This window comes from Falco biarmicus, chromosome 5 (assembly GCF_023638135.1).
Source record: "Falco biarmicus isolate bFalBia1 chromosome 5, bFalBia1.pri, whole genome shotgun sequence".
Taxonomy (NCBI): domain Eukaryota; kingdom Metazoa; phylum Chordata; class Aves; order Falconiformes; family Falconidae; genus Falco; species Falco biarmicus.
In genome coordinates this window covers 55564809-55583789 of record NC_079292.1, presented here as the reverse complement: position 1 = coordinate 55583789, position 18981 = coordinate 55564809, and the positions used below count along the sequence as shown (strand labels likewise).

General features: G+C 46.0%; 2 protein-coding genes across 2 annotated transcripts; both read left to right on the top strand.

Annotated features, from left to right (window-relative positions):
• Positions 1-2502: 2502 nt before the first annotated feature.
• Positions 2503-9448, top strand: LOC130150740 (heat shock 70 kDa protein 12A-like). Its single transcript, XM_056341965.1, is given in 6 exon segments — positions 2503-2629; positions 2632-2784; positions 3896-4116; positions 5481-5652; positions 6608-7006; positions 7009-9448. Coding segments are annotated over 6 exon segments (1713 nt in total). The 3' UTR covers positions 7650-9448.
• Positions 9449-13477: 4029 nt separating this feature from the next.
• Positions 13478-17464, top strand: LOC130150785 (cytoglobin-1-like). The gene is made up of 3 exons (XM_056342044.1): positions 13478-13782; positions 15781-16012; positions 17245-17464. Exons 1-3 carry the CDS (start codon positions 13688-13690, stop codon positions 17371-17373), a joined length of 456 nt encoding a protein of 151 aa, XP_056198019.1. The 5' UTR covers positions 13478-13687; the 3' UTR covers positions 17374-17464.
• The last annotated feature ends 1517 nt before the right edge of the window (positions 17465-18981 follow it).

The window sequence follows — 18981 nt, the reverse complement described above, 5'->3', positions numbered from 1 at the left end:
TGCAAATAAAATACTCTGAAAGTGTAAGATCTGCATGTTACGTGGTGCAGATTAAAAAGGTTCTGTGAATTGGCTCTGGATTCCCAATATCAGATTACCAATGGCAAAATTCATTGCTAACTCACAGCCATCCTTGTGTCTGTCTTATTTGTAATCTTCTCTTCAACTTGTCCTAGGGTACACTAGTTGGAGTTGCTCATCAGGGACCATGCTAAACACTGTAATTTCTGGTCACCAGACTCACCTTATTTCTTCTTCCATCTGATCCACTCTTTTTGCTAGATCATAATGTGAAGCCTCTAGCCTTGAGGTTATGTCTCCAGAGACTGACAGCTGCCTCAAGTTATCAAACACTTGTCTGAGGGAAAAAAAGGGAATTCTTATAATGAAGGGAAAAAAGGTCACATACTCTAAGCAGGTACCTTATTAAGGACAGCACTCAGTGGAAGCTCTATGGCTACATCTATGCTAGCAAACAGATCACCAAGACAGAGGCTCCAGGGCATGTGATGGCCCAGCACACACCTGGATGCAGTTTTGGCACAAGTGAGATAGCACTCCTCCAGATTATGCCTGTTACAGTTCAGAGGACTGCGCAGGCCAGGGTTTGAGCAATTAAGGCTGGAGGAAATGGGCAAGATGCAGACAACTCTTGAAAAACTAACTCAACCCAGACCTGCAGAGTGTGTGGAACAGCAAATGCAGGCAGCTGTTCTGCTGAAACTAACTTTGCAACATAAGGGTATGGGGTATTTTAATAGAAGAGAATAAAGCTCTATATTCTGATAGTAATTTTTTATTTCTACAACTGCTGTGTCCCATTTCCAAATGAGGATCTCAAACATCAACTATTATTGCAGAGACAATCCCAGACTGAGGTGCTGCTGCAGCTTGGTTACAGGTGGAACAGACAGCAAACTCCTTCCTGCAACCAGGCAATGTCAAAGAAAGCCCAAGCATGAGGCTTCACCATCAGTTTATGCTGATCCAAGTCCGCACAGCTGCTGCAAAGGACTGTCCTGCCCCTCTCTCTCAGCACCTTCTCTTTCTTCCTCCACTGAAACAGATTTTGTTTTTATTTACTTGGATTTCTTCCTTTCCAGTTAAATCACTTCATTTCCAGTCTTTCACTGAGGACACTTTTTCTTTAATCTCAACAATCCAGTGTATAATCTGCATTTAAGTCAGCCTTTGCCTGCAAAAAAAAAATATAAATGAACTTAGAGACCAACTCCCTGAAGTCCAGGATGTGTTACACTATTTATACCATTCTTTCCAATTTCTCTTTCTCTTACACCCATTTAAGATCTGCCTCACCCGTTGCAGCTGAACTTGAGCAAATTAACTGTCCCTGTGACAGATGGGAAGGATAGGAATTAGAAAACAGAACTTTTAGTGAAATATTTCACAACCAGGAAATGTTTGCAGTCCTTTGTCACAACCTGTCCTGGTTTAACCCCATCCAGCAACTAAGCACCACAGAGCTGCTTGCTTGCTCCCCCCAACCTGGAGGGGTGGAGAGGAGAATTGGAAAGGAATGTAAAACTCAAGGGTTGAGATAAGAGCAATTTAATAATTTAAGCAGAATAAAAAAGGTAAGAATGATAACAAATAATAACAGTTATAATGGAAAGGTGGGGGAAAGGATAAAACCCAAAGGAACAGGGAGAAAGGAAAACAAGTGATGCACAGTACAACTGCTCACCACCCCCTGACCGATGCCCAGCCAGCCCCCAAGCAATGATCCCCAGGCCCCAGCTAACCCTCCAAGTTTCTATACCAAGCATGACGCCCCATGGTATGGAACACCTCTTTGGCTGGTTCAGGCCAGCTGTCCTGGCTGTGTCCCTTCCCAGTCTCTTGTGCCCCTCCAGCCCTCTCACTGGCAGGGCCAGCATTACCCAGCAACAACTAAAAACTTCAGCGTGTTATCAACATTGTTCTCACATCAGAGCCAAAACCCAGCACTCTGTGAGCTACTAAGAAGAAATTTAACTCCATCCCAGCCAAAACCCCCAAACGACTTTGTAGAAATATTCAGACCTACTAAGGTTAAACTTGGTAAGTTTAGCCAGAAACACCTGCTGTGCAACATACCTGCCACCTTCTGCAGTCATCTCGCTATGGTCAGTGTCCTTACACGGTCCTTTAAACATCCCTGTTGTGCTGTAGGAAGAAAACTCTGGTGAACCAATGCTTTTACAACAGCAGAAAATGTTTGCTGAAATGAGTGGCAGCACAGGGAACTGTGCTGCCAGGAGCACCAGAAGCTACTGCAAGTGTCAGTAGCTTGCTTTCTTTCACAAAGGGATCCTTCTGTTTTAAGTAACAAACAAGAGCTCCTCCACTTTCTGGGAAATAACACTATTTCTTTGCACAGTATGTAGTATCACGCTCGTTTCCTGCCAATGAAGTCAGAGAAGGGTGGCTTTGCCTTGCAACATTCAGTTTCATTGCAGTCCCATTGCTCCCCTGCAGCATACCCCTGCACTACAACTGGCCATGATCAGCAAGTCAGTCTTCATTGCTATAGATTTCAGCACGTCCTACAGTGGGTACTGTTTTTCCCTTACTTCAAGTACAGGCCAAATCCACCAAGTGTACTGGGGAACAGAGCATGGGCTCAAACCCTAAAGACACCCACATGCATCTTGTTCAACCAGGAGCAGAAGTTCAAGAAGTTTGGCTATGATGCTGTGATGAAGTACAAGAGCCTGCCCCATGGAAAAGCTGACAACTGGTACTTCTTCCAGGACTTCAAGATGAAGCTGTACAACACACTAGGTGGAACAGTTACTGCTAATGAGAGTCAGAGCTATTAATTTGAGGGGTGGGTGGTTAGGGGTATTGGTGAAGAGGGCTGAGTAAATCTGGCTGATTAGTGTTGCAACAGAGGGAAGACACAGTCACTCAATATGAGTGATCAGCAGACTTTGTTTATTGTCCCTTACAGTCATCTTTTATGCCTTTTTATAATTAGCTCATACATATTACAAAAGTTAAGCTCATTATTGGTTAATTGCCTAAATACCAAGCCCGCCCCTAGTTTCTCTTCTGTAGTTATCTGTTCCCACCTGTAACATTCTTTTCCCACCGTGATCTTCCTGTTATTGTGTAATTTTTGCTTTACTTCAGATAAGCTGAGAGCGATGTGCATTTTTGTCCAGCCAGCTGGACTATGTCTGTGACCCTTTTCAGCTAGCCAGTTATCCACAGATGAGGACTAATAAAAGGAAATCAAAGGGTATCTTTATGATCTTAAGAAGAAATTACTTGCTTTCTTAGTTAGCCAAAAGCTTCATGACACTGTTCATTGTCTAAAGACAGTAAAACCTGACTGCACACGTGAAACCAGATACTTGTTGTTAACAAAAAGCTGCCTTGCTCCGGAGCTTCTAGTCTCTCTGTGGCTCCCTGCCTTAGTTCTCAACAGGCAACAAGTGAAGTTTCCTGGAATTCAAATGAGGTGGGCAACCTTGGGGTCACCATAGAGACTCCTCCCATGTTATATACTTACCCTTAGCTTGTCTCTCCCTCCCCTGAAATGGTGTGCTCAAGCCAGTTTAAGAGTGGCTAGCTGTCCTTCAAGCACATAATGGCTATCATTTCTTTCTGAAGGCTCTATGTTAGTTTAGAGTCATTCACAGCTTTTTTCTGTGTTTGCTCATTCAGCCAAACATCAGGCTACCTTAGGGCCTCCTTGTCTGTGCTCTGGGGTCCCACAGGACTTCCCAAAACGTGGAATAACCCAGAGCACAGGGCCAGCCCCAGACAGAGGGGGTTTGGACACAGGACTTAGTTCTGTGCCATATGTTGAGCAGTGTTCAATGTGACGGGGACAGGCCTCATACTGAGACTGCAATGTGTAACCCTGAGATTTTTTTTTTGTAGCAAGTCACATCTGACATGGAGCTGAAAGCCATCAATGGCAAGAGGCTTCCTGCCCTCACAATCTTTTCCAAAAGCCCGTGCTACCTGAAGGAACATGCCCTGAACACCATCCAAGAGGCCTATGTCCAGACTGTCTGCAGCCAGGAGGAGATCACCTGGTTCGTTACTGTCCCAGTCATATGGAGTGCTGCTGCCAGGCAGTTCATGCGGCTGGAAGCAAAGGAGGCAAAAGCAGGGGTTATCCCATTTCCTCAAATTATCTTTGGAGATTTTCCTCAATATTTAAACAACCTGTATGCCGTGGTTTACCCTGGCTCATAATTAAGTACCATGCAGCCACATGCTCACTCCCCCCTTCACCCAGAGGGATGGGGAGGAGAATAGAAAAGGAAAACTAAACTCAAGGCTTGAGATAAGAACAATTTCATAATTGAAATATAATAATAATAGTAGAAGATAAAGGATGGGGGGAGGAAGGAAAACATGTGACTACCTGCTGACAGATGTCCAGCCAGTCCCTGGGCAGCTGTCCAACCTCCGGCCAACCTCCCCAGTTTATATACTGGGTATGATGTGCTATGGTATGGAATACCTCTTTGTCTAGTTTGTGTGAGCTGTCCTGGCTGCATCCCCTCACAGTCTCTTGTGCTCCTCCAGCCCTCTTGCTGGTAGGGCCTGAGAAACTGAGAAGTCCTTTACTTAATATGAATATTAACCAGCAACAACTGAAAAATGTCAGTGTGCTATCAACGTTCTCACACCAAATCTAAAACACAACACTGCACCAGCCACTAAGAAGAAAGTTAACTCTGTCCCAGCTGAAACCAGGACACCTTATTTCAGATTTCAGCCTACCAGGGTGAGAAATTTCTCATGTTGGGAGTGGTGGGGTGTCACAGCACTACCAAAACTAGCCAGCTGCAACAAGGCCTTTACCATCCCATACCAGGTTAACATCGATAAGCAGTTCCCACACCTTGCCCCAGCATAGCCACCAACCCCCCCCCAAGGTTTCAAAAGTTCATCTACTGTCTGTGCTGTTTCTCCATCCTCTTCAGGCCAGTTCACCCTGCTTCTTGCCTCTGCTGCATCCAGATTCTTTCTTCTCTGGGCTCCTCTTCCATCCAGCCTCTCCTCATCCAGGCCACCTGCTTCTCCCAGGGCCTCTCCTTGTCTCTCCTACATCCAGGGTGTGCTCTCTCTTCCCTCTGCTTCTTCCAGGTTTCTCTTCATCCAGACCTCATCTTCTGTACCCCTTACAGCTATTTAACTACTTAGCAGGAACCAGCCACAGCTGCACATTATCCACGTCAGCCAGCCCACAGCTGTATATTATCAATGTTAATTAACCTGCCTTAATTCCTTTATAATTCCTCTACATTGGGGGAAAGGATGTCCCAAACAGGCAGTAACAACTGCTCTATCCTTCCCCCCCCTCACCATGTAGAAATGAGCCCCATGGAGGTCAAGGGTACAAAAACCACCACCCCAGCGTGGGCTTCTGGGGTGAGAACGGCCTCCCTTGCAAGTGACATTCTTGCAGCAGTGATCTTGCCACCTTTCCTTGCACCTCTCTCTCATGATTTTAGGCAGGACTTATCTCTGACATGATGTCTGAGAATCTGATCATTGCCTTGGAGCCGGAGGCTGCATCACTGTGGTGCAAACAGCTTCCACAGGAAGGGTTTATGGCAGATGACAGTGACAAGAAGAAGTTTGAAAACTCCCCTGGGATCCAGTATGTTGTCGTTGACTGTGGAGGTAAAATTTTCCCTGTTTAACAGGTACCATCTTTGCTGGGCATGGCATATGGCTGTTTTGCAGTGTCCCCAAAGATCTGCAGTGCAGTCCCAGAGCTTGGACTCTACTGCTGCGCTTGTCATGGGGATTTTATTTTCATTTCTCACTTCATGAGATCCCATGGGTAGGCAGAAAAAGAGGAGGAAAGGGCGGGACTGCTAAAGGCCTGATCCATGGCAAATGGAAGTCATTGTTTCATGCCATCATGCACTTCAGGCCAGACAGTCACAGTAAGAACACCTGCCATTGTACCGGACTGGGCTGCACCACGTCCCAGCCTCAGTCACTGACGTGCACCCATGTGCTGTTGTATAGCCTGAGCTCACAGCCTCCTCTGTAGGAACAAGTGTAGTGCCCAGTGAACTGAGCAAAGAGACTGACTGGCAGGCACTGTAGAGTAAAGCTTTAAGAATAGTTTACAAAGCACTTTTTAGTAGTTTTTCTAGTTTCCTGTGTGAGTTTTTTTGGTGGAACATGTATTTCCTGCCAAGAGCGATCTGATGATTATGAACAAATACTGAAAAGGCATCAAGAGGACCACAAGTTTCTGAGTCACACCACCACTGCTCATCTTAACTCTTGTATGTCAAAAGGCAGGAGTCAATTGTCTATGTGAGGCCAGCCTCCTTTTGTAAACAGAAAGGAGACCGGCTTGTCCAGGGAGCAAATCAGAGCATCCATCTGTCATCAGAAGTTACTGTAGGAACCTTGAAAGACCAGGCTTTTATACAGAGGTGTGTAAATTCAGGAAATGTAGAGGTGTGCAGGCAGTAGTGGAGTGAAGAAAACAGCAGAAAAGCACATTTGTGAACTGGGAGTTCAGAAGGTAAGATTATATTCAGTGGAAAGTAAAGACCTCAAGTACTTTAAAAAAAACAACAGCTAACTTCATTTGTGTTCGTGTGTGGGTATATAGGTGGCACAATAGACATCATGGTACATGAGATCCAAGAAAACCGTTTACTGAAGGAGTTACACAAGGCAACGGGAGGTGGATGGGGAGGCAACAGTGTGGATGAAAACTTCACTGTTTGCCTCAAGAAAATATTTAATGATGGAGTATGGGATGAATATGTACAGAGCCACCCTTCCGAATTACGGCATATGATGTACAACTTTAGTATACAGAAATGCTTGACTGGCAGGGACGCCATCTACATACATTGCTACCACAACTTGACCAGAGTGGCAGAGCACAAGAAGGACATCTCTCACTTCTTCAAAAATGAAGAAGGAGCTGTGTGGTGTGATGGGATGATCATGATTACCTATAAGAAAATGAAAAGCTTTTTTGACCACCATATCAAAAATATCATTCGAGGGAGATTCTTGACAAGCCTAAAATGGCCAAGGTTAAGTACATTTTGCTTGTGTGAGGCTTTGCGTCTAGTATTATCTTGAGAGATGCAATCAGGAGGCAGGCCTTTAGCAAGAAGTATCATATCCTTTGTCCAATGGAAGTCCAAGTGGCCATTGCAAAAGGGGCTGTTTTATTTGGAGTCAGTCCACACGTTATTGCCTCAAGAGTCAGCGCTTGGACATATGGCATAGCAGTAAGTGAGAAATTTGATGCTTCTATCCATCCCTTCTGTAAACAAAGGGTTTCAAAAGCTGATGGCTTTGTTTATTGCACGGATCTCTTCAAGAAATTGGTGGGAATTGAAGAGGCAGTGAACATAAATGAAGGTGTGCACTATGATTTCTATCCAACAGAACCAGATCAAACAGAAGTATGCTTTTCTTTCTATTGTACAGAAAAGCAGGATGCTCAGTACATAGATGAGGAAGGGTTGGAAAAGCTTGGCTCCGGTACAGTGCCAATGCCAGACACAAAGCTGGGGAGGAAACGCCAGCTGAAGCTGGATATTAAATTTGGGCTCACTGAATTTAAAGCCACATGTACTGATGTTATTTCCAAACAAAGTTGGGCAATTATGATAAATTTTTTAGCTATGTAAATGCTTGGTGCATCAAGCAGCAGAGACAATAACTCAAAGGAGGGTATGGCTTTAGTGGGAGGCAATAACTACTACAACAGAGAAGGCAAATGGACCATAAAATTTGTCATCCAGTCTTCTGCTTGCACAAGTAAACAGTTTGCTGGTCTTATTCTCTGGTTCCTTCCATTCCTCACCAAGCACCCTTTCAGTCCAACACTCTTTGTTGTATCTGAAAGCAGGTTTATCTGATGTATCTCTTGCCCTTCTAGTTTAGCCCCATTGCATCTCTGAATACAATAGTCCATACCACCAACATAATGAGTTGTACTCTATCTGTGTTTGATACAAAGCTTCTGGACTGGTGTCTAACTTGTACACATATACCAGCCCATAACTGTTTCTTTTAGCTTGATGTCTTCTCTCAGTTATATTTTCTCTTCCTCTGATATCAGATTTCTTTATTTGGAGACCAGGTTTAATTCTGCCAGGGGTGACATTCAATGGATTTCAGTTTTCTCCAGAACATCATCTATATCGATTGTGTGTAATTAAAGCACTCGTCCCAGTCAAGGGTGCTGTGTGAAGCAGTAACTCGGTGTAGTCTGGGAGATTGTATCCAAAACCTGTGGGAGTGTTGTTTCCATTAAACCATTGGATGGTTTGATCTCATTAACTGGACAGATACAAATGCCAGATTGTAACATTACAGATATGAATAGTGCTTATGCCGCTGCCTGAGCCCCTGTCAGCTTTGGGTACTTTCTACATCTCTGACTTGGACTTGATATTTTCCAAGTCCTTAAGAGCTCATTTCTTTGCCTCCTTCTTACAGCACCTGTGCACAGGTTCAGCACAGTGCAGCCTGTGTGAGCCCAGATTTGTCCAAAATAAGGATGTGATCCTGCAGTGCTTTGGGTCTAGCTGGGCTGGAGTTAACTTTCTTCATAGCTACCCTTGTGCTGCTATGTGATTTATAACCAAAACAGTGCTGATGATAGCACACCAATGTTTTTGCAATAGCTGAACAGTGCTTGCAAGGCCATCTCCGTTTCTCACTTGGTCCCTGCAGCGAGAAGGCTGATGGGGGGAGCAAGGGGCTGGGAGAGGGCACAGCTGGCACAGCTGACTCCATAGCCTGTAACTCATGCTCAGCAATAAAACTGGGGTGAGTTTCTCCAAAATAGCTATTGTTTGGCGATTGGTTGGGCATCAGTCCGGTGGTAGGATGTGGTGACTTCCTTTGCATCACGTTGTTTGGGTTTCTTTATGTAATTTTTTCCCTCTTCACTAAGGGTGGCTGTGGAGTTTCCCTGCTGAACACCAGCCTGTGCCAATGCAAATACTTCATTAGCTGGATGCACTATGTGAAAACTCAGTGCTGGCATCTTTATTAGCTGTAATGACTGTGATAGAATCACCCCTAGCCATGTACTTCACGGCATCAGTCATTAAAGCAGCATTCAGCTTATTAATCTGTATACGTACTATGCCCTATGATGTATAAAAGCTGAATTATTTTGAATACATTGCCTTTGTTTTCGCACTTAAAATCTTATGTGTACAATAAAAATATTCACAACAGAAACCTGTGTATTTTTCTGTTGTGTCAGATGGTAGTACTCTGTAAACTATGTGAAGGCTATTCTTGCTGGTCCCAAGAAGCTGAGTAATCCTGCTTTTTTCTTACCCTTTCGACTTGGTACTTTCACCAGTACAAACTGCAACACAGCTCCACCTGAGCCCACTACCACTGTCTGAATGGGAGAGAGAAGTGCGGTCTGGTGGCAGCTGGGAAAGCTGCGTTTGTCTGCCCCAGGTCTTTCCCACCCATGTGCTTTGTGGGCTTTAGCGTTCAGACATTGATGCCAACGGTCATGCCTGCTGCTCCTTATTTTATTTGTTTTGATGAGCTGGTAACATTGATAACTGCAGGTACTGAGCATGGAGCAGGTGCAGGTGTTTGTCATCTCTGTAAAAGCAGCACTGAATATCAGCATCTCCAGCTAAGCATCTGAGAAACCTGGCAATACCTGCTGTGGGGGGCTCTAACCTCAGTCTGACAGTGTGAGGGGTGTTGGGAAAATAAGAGTTATAGCTGCCAAGCCCCTTCCAGCCACTCTCCACAATGAGCGTGTCTGCTGACCTGGAGATTAACCCCTGTTGCGTAATAAATAGGGTGGTTTATTTGTATTAAACACAAAACTTAACAGATCGTGAACTTTCAAGGAGAAGAAAACAGGGGCGGCTTTGCATTGCCTATGACCGGGGCATCAGTGAGCTCTGTGGGCAGTTATTGCTGCTGGATCGTGAGCAGCTGGGCAGGTAGAAAATGTCATCTGTGTCTGCGGCCAGCACTTGCCAGCTGACTTCTGTCTAAAGCACACGGTTTCTCAGAAACAACAAATAAATCTCACTGTGCAGACCCACCACCATTTCCCTGCACCGCAATGGAATCACACCCTCTGCTTCCTTGGCTGGGGACAGAGCCAGGAGCAGCCTGGCTGCCGCATGCAGCACAAACCACAGCAGCTGCGCTCCCGGCTCGGGATTGCCCAGCACCATCCGCCCTGCCCTGGCCTGACCTTACCCGCTGAGGAGCATCCCGTCCATGGCCCAGGCTGTCCTCTGCAGTGCTGCCCGGCACTCCTGTCAGAAAATATTTCTCCCCGTTCAGCAGAAATTGAACTTAAAAGCATTCACCTCCTTTGGGATATGAAAGAAAAATCATGGGAGACGAGAAAGAAATAAACCAAGCACACATCCTCTTCCCCCAGGGAGAAGGGGTGAGGTTGGCAGCAATGTGATGACTTTACAATTAAACAGCACATTTTTCACAGCTATTCCATTTCAAGGCCAAAAAAATAGGCTTTTCTGCAGCTTTTGTGTTTTACTCTCTAGAGACCCATAAGGTGTAGTATAGATGTGTATAACCCTGTTAGAGATGTCAAAATGTTATGAGGTATTGCTGTGTTCATCTTACAAGGACTCGGCAGATCATATGGGGGAAAATAGAGGATAATTTTCCAAAACAGTAAATGTCGCGATGGAGGGAAGACACAGTCACTCAATATGAGTGATCAGCAGACTTCGTTTATTGAACCTTACAGTCACCTTTTATGCCTTGTTATAATTGGCTCATACATATTACAAAAGTTAAGCTCATTATTGGTTAGTTGCCTAAATACCAAGCCCGCCCCTAGTTTCTCTTCTGTAGTTATCTGTTCCCACCTGCAACATTCTTTTCCCACCGAAATCTTCCTGTTATTGTGTAACTTTTGCTTTACTTCAGATAAGCTGAGAGCGATGTGCATTTTTGTCCAGCCAGCTGGACTATGTCTATGTGACCCTTTTCAGCTAGCCAGTTATCCACAAGTAAAAGTAACACCAGAAGGTGAAAGGAAAGAACAGAAAAGCATGTCACAAAGAGCTTGGTGACATGTTTGTCTGTGCAGGAGGAGGTCAGGGCCTGCCCTGTGCAGCTCACAGCTGGCTTGACACCAGGTATAATTGACCCATTGCACCCCAAAACTGGACCAACCAGAAGAGTTTATGGTGGCTCTGTGGAAATGTGTTTAAGAAAGAGCAGAAAATGCTGAAAAAAGAAACAAGGCCAGGGCAGGTACAGTACCCAAAGGGAGACTGGTGGAAGAGCGCATGCTGGAGCAGTTGAGTAGCATACAAGGAGCAGCAAGAGCAAAGAGACCCCCACGCACCAACCCCCAGTTCCTGCACCACCCATGGTCTCACCAAAGGGCCTGGGTATAACCTGTGGCACAGGGGTGGGGGACCAGGATGCGGGGGAATGGAGGTTTTTAAGTGTTGGTTTGTTACTTGGCAATAAATTAATTTGAATGAAATTTCCCAACACAAAATGGTATTTTTTTGGCCTATGACAGGATGTCTAACAATATGTTGAGTGAATGAGCACCTTCGTACTGCAATGTCCCAGATGAGGTTGGAGAGGGGAGAGGAGAAGTCCCCCAGGGAACTTTGCTTGTGAACTGCTGCGAACAAAAACCAAATGGGAGGGAAACGAAAGGTGAGCAAAGGAGATGAAGAGGAAAAGACTAAGAAAGCTAAGAGGGAAGACTCATCCTTGAGCAAAGTCATTGCTGTCACAGCTCAGGTCAGAGAGCCAGGCTCACCACAATACTCCAGCTTCTCCCACTGAGAAGTGTCCACTGCAGGTCAGAGTACACCAGGATCTACAAGAAGAACATGACACCTACAGAGAGGAGTAGATGTTGCAAACCAGTAATCGTACACATTCACATCCCAAATAAAAAACAGCTCTACCTCCATGCTCCACACCTGCTTTAGCCCCTTTTACTTTGGCTAAAGTTGGTGCTGCTCTTTCTTCAGGAGCTCGGTCTCTCCCAGGCCACCCATGACAAGTACTTGATGCACATTCTGCTCTTGGCCGTAGGTTTGATGCTTTCCCCACCAAGCTCCTCCTAGAAGGTTTTGCCTGCCAAGGCCTGGGAACTGCCAACTCCTGTGGTGCCATCCTCACTCCTTCCTCTGTGTCCCTGCGCTGGTGGCTCGGCTGGGACAACCGGTGCTTCTCTGGTTTGTGTTTGCCTTCAAAGCAGCAATGGTCCCAGCAGCACAGCGTGCTCTGCTCCCACCCCCCACCTCCCCGCCGCCCTGCTCTCCTGAAATCTGGGGCATTTTTCTGAGGATTTGGGGATGAGAAAGCAGAAGGTTGCACAGCTTTTATCAGACCACTTGTTTGCTGTGGTGAAAAGGGAGAGGGAGGGAAGGGAGGAGCAGTTTCAGTAAAGTCATTTGAGGTATCCCTCGGCAGTGGTGGGACACAGCCCCTCTAAGACTGATCAGTCTTGGTGAGATTGCAGCCACCACTTCCCTTCTGCTCTGGGGTATCAGGCTCGTTTTGCTCGCTGTGCTGCTCAGTTCCCCCTTGTGCATGTTCCTTCCCTCCTCTAAACCATCCCAAACAATACCAGGTTTTGTCTGCAGTCGGAGTCCGGCAGCAGCAGCAGTTCCTCAAGCCCTTTAGCCCTTATTTTGTGTTCGTGCCCTGGACTTAACCAGAACATTCCTGCCAGAGGTTAAGCCCAGGCGCTGTGTGGATAATCCAAGATTTTTTTTTGCCTCCAGTTCCAGAAGACTGTGACAATAACAGGCCTGTAGGTGCTGTCTGCAGCTCCACACTGGCCCTTCTGCTCCTTACCTTTTTCTCTCTGCCAGGCAGGTAGGGTTTAGGGATAGGACAGAGATCCCAGCTGTAAACCAGGAAGATGAGGGTAGTGAAATGCCTGTGTCCCGTGCTGGCTGTCTGCACAGTTTATCTCCTGCGTTACAATGAGGTGGCCTTCCAGGGCACTGTGGCCACAGATGCTGTGCCCACGCTGCTGTCACTGTTGCCACAATGCTGTTGTTTTGGGCTGGCGATGCCTCCACCCACAGAGTACCAAGGCTGGGGGTAGCTGTGGGGTGAGCCCCTGCTAAACCAGAGGGCTGTGGGGAAAGCAGTGGCTGTGGCATGAAAGCAGGACTGGAGAGAGTTGCTGGAGCTGGAAATGGCATCACTGGACTGAAGGACCAAGAAGTGCTGGGAAGAGGGGCCGGCAGGCACCATGGTGCCTGCAGCACAGCAGCACTCTTGGGATCAAACCAGGAAAATTAGTGCTTGGGCAGGGATCACCCTTAGGAAAGAGAAGCCAAGCACTGGCCGTGGCAGGGGTGAGAAGGGAGGAGAGCTGATTTTTTCCTTCCTCACTGAAAACTCTCTTTTCCCTTATCTCCTCAGACAGCCAGATCTTTACTCTGGCACCTGATGCCACAGTGAGAGTGCTAGTCCTCCCTCCTCATGTGGTTGATTTCTTTCCTGATTAAAAGTGATTAGGCAGCCCTAAAGCCTGCAGAAATGTGACCGAGGGAAACGGAGACAAAGAGTCCATTCAAGATCTCTTAAATCCCCGGGCCAGTATTTAGAGAGCCCTGAGGAGACAACTGGAGCAGAACCACCCTGCCAGGACCTCCCTGTCCTTCTCCCTCCTGCTGCACCCTTTGTTGCCAAGGTCTCCTCCACCATGTCATTCTCTGAAGCAGAGGTGCAGAGTGCCCGCGGTGCCTGGGAGAAGATATATGTAGATGCTGAGGACAATGGGACAACTGTGCTGGTCAGGTAAGGAAAGAGCCCATCCTGCTGCCACCCCAGAGGGTTGAAGGAGGAATGGCAAGAAGGATGGAGTTACCACCAGTACGTTTTTCACACAGCCCTTGCTGGGAACATTTTGATTTGCTGTGGTTTATCTCACCTCAGGGAGGAAATGGGGAAGAGGAGACATCCACACAAAGAAAAGGAAAGGGGGAAGAGGGTGGGAGAGGAAGAAGAGATGAGAACAATTTCTTTACTCCACCCATTTAAGGTAAAGAAATGGAAGTGTGATACGAAAGAGAATGGGAACAAACATAGGCCCTATTTCCCTCTTCCCCTTTCCCTCTGAACTCCTTTAATGACTTTTTTTTTAACTTGCATGTCCTCAGTATTTCTCTTCTGACTCTCCTTCAGCCTTTCCAGCCCAGCGCCCGTCTGTTTCATTGCATTGTACCCCTCCTGTGGGCTTTCTCTCTTACATTTTCATTCTGTTTTCCTCTCTTCTTCCATAAGATAGATGTTTCTTCTATTCACCTTTCAGATATCCTTCTCTCAGCTGGGATTTACATCACCTACATATGCACCAATCAGTCCAAATACTATTTCTGGTTATCATACCTTTGCCACTCCCTCTGGCTTTTTTGTATATCACATCTTGTGCCTGGGTCAGCCCCAGAAAGGGTTAGGCACTGCTCTTTCCTTCTGCAGTCTACACAATCTGTGGACAGTTAGGGTCAGAAATGCATCTATAAAATGCTAGCAGCATCAGTGGCTTGGCTCCCAGGGTAATTTACTCTAGAAGGTTTTTGCCTTAATGTCCTACAGCCCCAGCCCTGCCTTTAGAGAAGTTCTGGGCTCCCCAGTACAAAAGAGACATAGACATACTGGAAAGAGTACAACGAGGGGCCACAAAGATGATGAAGGGACTGGAGCATCTCTTCTATGAGGAGAGGCTGGGAGAGCTGGGGCTGTGCAACCTGGAGACAAGAAGGCTCAGGGGGATCTTATCAATGTATATAAAAACCTGAAGGGAGGATGCAAAGAAGACAGAGCCAGGCTCTCCTCAGTAGTGTCCAGGGACAGGACCAATGTGCAATGGGCACAGACTGAAAGACATGACATTCCCTCTGAACATCAGGAAACACTTTTTCACTGTGAGGGTGACTCAGCACTGGCACAGGTTGCCCAGAGAGGTTGTAAAGTCTCCATCCATGGAGATATTCAAAACCTGTCTGGACATAGTTCTGGGTAACCAGTTTGGGCTGGGGGGTTAGACCAGATGACCTTCAGTGGTCCCTTCAAGCCCAACCATTCTGTGACTCTGTGAAATGCAACCTAGAATTTGGTATTGCTATTTTAGGTGGATAACTGATTTACCCAGTGGAGTAAACTGCTTAAGAGCTTGACCAAGATGACTGTAATTGATGTTATAAAAGGCAATTCCTTTATGAGTGGCACTGAATTGTGTTACTTTTGATTAAATGAAAGAGTCAGTACCTGGTACTCAAACAACAATCCCTCACAGCCAGTAAGAAAGCTTTGGCATGGACTCTAGGAAGGGGTTAATTAACAAAACCAATAGTAGGGTTTCTCCACCAAGAGCACAGTGGACTTATCTGCTGTTCAGAACATCTTTGGGAATATTGCACTGTCACACTCACCCCGTGTGAATGCGGCCCTACTTCTCTGTGGATTTTGTCTCTGCCTAACTCTCAGTCCACACTGAGGAATGTTTACTTTAAAAGCAGCAGAATAAATTCCAGGATAGGTAGGTTTTAAGGTGGATTGAGCAAAGGGAAGTGGCCTGGGGAGGGCCAAGGGAGGGAACAGGTTGCTGTGGGCACAGGGGCTGTGTGCAGATGGGAAGGGCAAAGAAGAACCAAGAAATGCAGGGGAAGGTGATTTATGTTCTAAAAAAGAGAAAGGAAAAGGGCAATAAAAGCCGAAGATAAGGCCTGAAATGTGAAGCCATATCTGCATCATTGCCTTGGTCCACAAATTAGGACATCTCTTGTTTCTCCACAGGATGTTTACTGAGCACCCAGACACCAAGTCCTACTTCACTCACTTCAAAGGCATGGACTCTGCTGAAGAGATGAAACAGTCGGATCAGGTCAGGGGCCACGGCAAGAAGGTTTTCTCTGCCATCAACGACATGGTGCAACACCTGGACAACTCTGAGGCTTTTCTTGGGATAGTGAACCCACTCGGCAAGAAACATGCTACCCAGCTGAAGATTGACCCCAAAAACTTTAGGGTGAGCCAGCAGCCCTCTTTGCAGAGGATGTGATTGTGAAGGGAGGATGTCTCCCCCTTTGAGGGTTAGAACTGAAGAAAACAGGCTTTGTATATACAAATGTATATACACTCCAGAGCGTGCAGATTGTTGAAGGTGAGACAGGTTGATGGTGGTAGATAGGAGGCGTAAGAGATCTGGCATCTGTTGGGAAGAAGGCTATGCAGCAGATGTGATGCAGGCAAATCTGCTGATGTGGGACCTGCAGAGCTGCTGACCAACTGTAGTGGGTTTTCTCAGTGCAACAGGATTCCCATGCTTGTCATTTAGTAGTAAGACACAGAAAAGCAGCTTAACACTGGACTTCAGTCCCTGATGTCTCTGTTTTTCTCCAGTAACAGGAACTGAGCTTTCCTAGGACAACTGAAACAGCTGGTATTGAGCAACGATGGCAACGGCATTGCCATCACTAAACAAACACAGATAATTAATACAGGATCGAACGACTTGCCCAAGTCCACCTAAGGTCACTACCAGAGTGCATTTATAACAGTTTTGTCTGCCTTACACAGCACAAAATACAAAAAGAGGCACCTTCTGGCAAAGGTCACTTAGGCACTGGGAAGGTGATTTCCAAAGCAATGGGCCCAATTTTCAGTCAGTGGGAGAATAAGTGAGGATTTCTGCCTGGAAAGATCCTGAAAAGAATTTTTCAGGGTAAAGTTGTACACAAACCAAAAATGCTGCACTGAAAAAGAGTTGACATTTCAAAGTATACCACCTACCTAGTGACTGTAAAGACAAACTCTCATTGCTACAAAGTGCTAGATAGCTAATAAACGGGAAAGATTAGGAAGGAACTTACCCCCCAAGCCATGTGTTCCATAGGTGCCCAACATGAGGCTTCTTGTGGCCTCTAAACATTTGGGACAGTTCACTGCCAGGAGAAGTATGGCAGTAGATGGACCAAGTGAACCAGTCCTGTACAGCTGTCTTTAAGTGATGGGCGCAGTCAACATTAACTAGATACAGGATAGTTAAAAAAACAGCAGCAGTGACTGGAATTTTTTGTGAATTCTATAATGCACCTAATTTTCCAACACCTGTTGCAAGGTCTGCGTGCTATACACTGTTGCATTGTTTTTGTACCTTTTTCTGTCCCCTAAGAATCCCAGCTAAAATTATATATCTTGTTCTTATGCCTCTAATGTGGAGGAAAGTTTACACTGTTTGTTTCTTCCCTTCTTGTTTAGATTCTCTGTGACATTATCTTGCAACTGATGGAGGAGAAATTTGGTGGAGACTGCAAAGCTTCCTTTGAGAAGGTGACCAATGAAATCTGCACTCACCTGAACAATGTCTACAAAGAGGCAGGTTGGTGAGGATGTGTGGCCTCCAGGCTCTTCAAACACCTTGCCAGCACTGACTTGCTGCTTTTGGGCCTCCAGCCACAGTTGGAAGAATGAAAAAGTTTTTAAAAAAGCACGAAAAAGGCTTATATAATGTAGATATCAATGTCAATAATTTCCTTAGCAAACTGAATTTCTACAGCTAAATAAAACCCGTAGATACATCAAAGCCAACCAACAAATCCTGATGTGCTTTGCAGCTTCAGTGGTTCAGGTGGGTTCCTCTGGCCACTTTCCTTGAAGACTACATTTTAAGACGATGACTTTAAGCTTACTATTCCTAAGAGAAAGACTTGCTCCTTCCAGCAGCACCAGCCCAGCAAGGCACCAGCCACTCCTTGTCTCAGCTACCACCTCTCCATCCACATGAATGGTGAGCAGGATACCATTTTTAAACATCTCCAGCGACTTTGTAGAGGTCATTATTTAAGAGGCAAGTTTAATGTTTGAACTAAAATGATGCAGGGAGTGTTGTATGGGAAAGACTAACGTCTAAGACACAGGGAAAGGCCTGTCCTGCATGAGCCAGTGGAGTTCCCCAACCTTGGGAGAGGTTTCTTGGAGCAGCTTTCAGCACAAGGGATGGCAACACTGAATGTGGTCACCACTGGGTCCCTCTGGGCAGGGATGAACATCTCCAGCACGTGGATTTCACTGCACTACTCCCAGCAAATTGCTCTGGCCATGTCCCCAGGAGAGGGCAATAGTACTGAGCTCACTAGCTCCTGTGCTTCTCAAAATGCATCCAGCTGAGGGGCTTTGCTGCTTCGGTGAGTGGGCAGCATGGTGGGCTCAGCTCAGTGCGGGATTGCTATGGCGCTGCCCTCATCCTGTCCTGTCGCACGGCCTGAGCCTCCCTTCAGCGGCAAATGAGTGCCGAACTATTTAATTGCTCTTCCTTGTATTCCTTAGACGTGGTGAAAGAATCAGCTAATAACTGCAAATAACCACAATTATGCTTCAGTGTAATGCAATAAACACAGAGAAAGCAGATACATCCTCTCATTTGTAGCCTGGAAAAGGCACTGGCGATGTGCAGTGGTGGTAGCTAGTTACAGTTCATGGTTACTGGTGGTACTGGGGGGTCTACTGAAACCAGCTCAAGCTCCCACCCAGGCACCCATCACGCTTGCAGGAATCAGGCTCCTCAGGCACTGGAAAGGGAAGCTTTTCACTTGACCATGAAAAAACAATTGTGTAAACAGATAAAAATGCAGAATTCTCCTTCATGTAGGTTTCCTCACCAATTCCATTTGTTTGTCAAAAGATGCTGAAATCCCAAAGTTCAGAAGATGAACTCTCGTTGGAGAGGGAGGATGGGGCAGGATGCTTTATTTGATTCAGTATTTTACTCCGCTTGGGGAGAAGGGGAAGCGTATTGCACAACATCATCAAGTACTGAAAGAAAAGAACGAGACTTGTAAAAAAATATTTACAGTCTCGAATCCCTTTGAGGGAGTACAAGTACTTAACACTCTGAAAAGCTTAAAATAAGGTCTCCTTTCTATTTACTTGTTTTAATGCATGTTAAAAGCACTATTTGCCATGACCAGGGTTAGCTGTAATGACATGCTCATCATT

Excerpts from the sequence above, each read along its gene's own strand:
- LOC130150785 (XM_056342044.1), top strand. The coding sequence starts at position 13,688 with ATGTCATTCTCTGAAGCAGAGGTGCAGAGTGCCCGCGGTGCCTGGGAG. Across the intron at positions 13,783-15,780 it reads GGGACAACTGTGCTGGTCAG|GATGTTTACTGAGCACCCAG; the intron begins GTAAGGAAAGAG and ends GTTTCTCCACAG. Across the intron at positions 16,013-17,244 it reads TTGACCCCAAAAACTTTAGG|ATTCTCTGTGACATTATCTT; the intron begins GTGAGCCAGCAG and ends CTTCTTGTTTAG.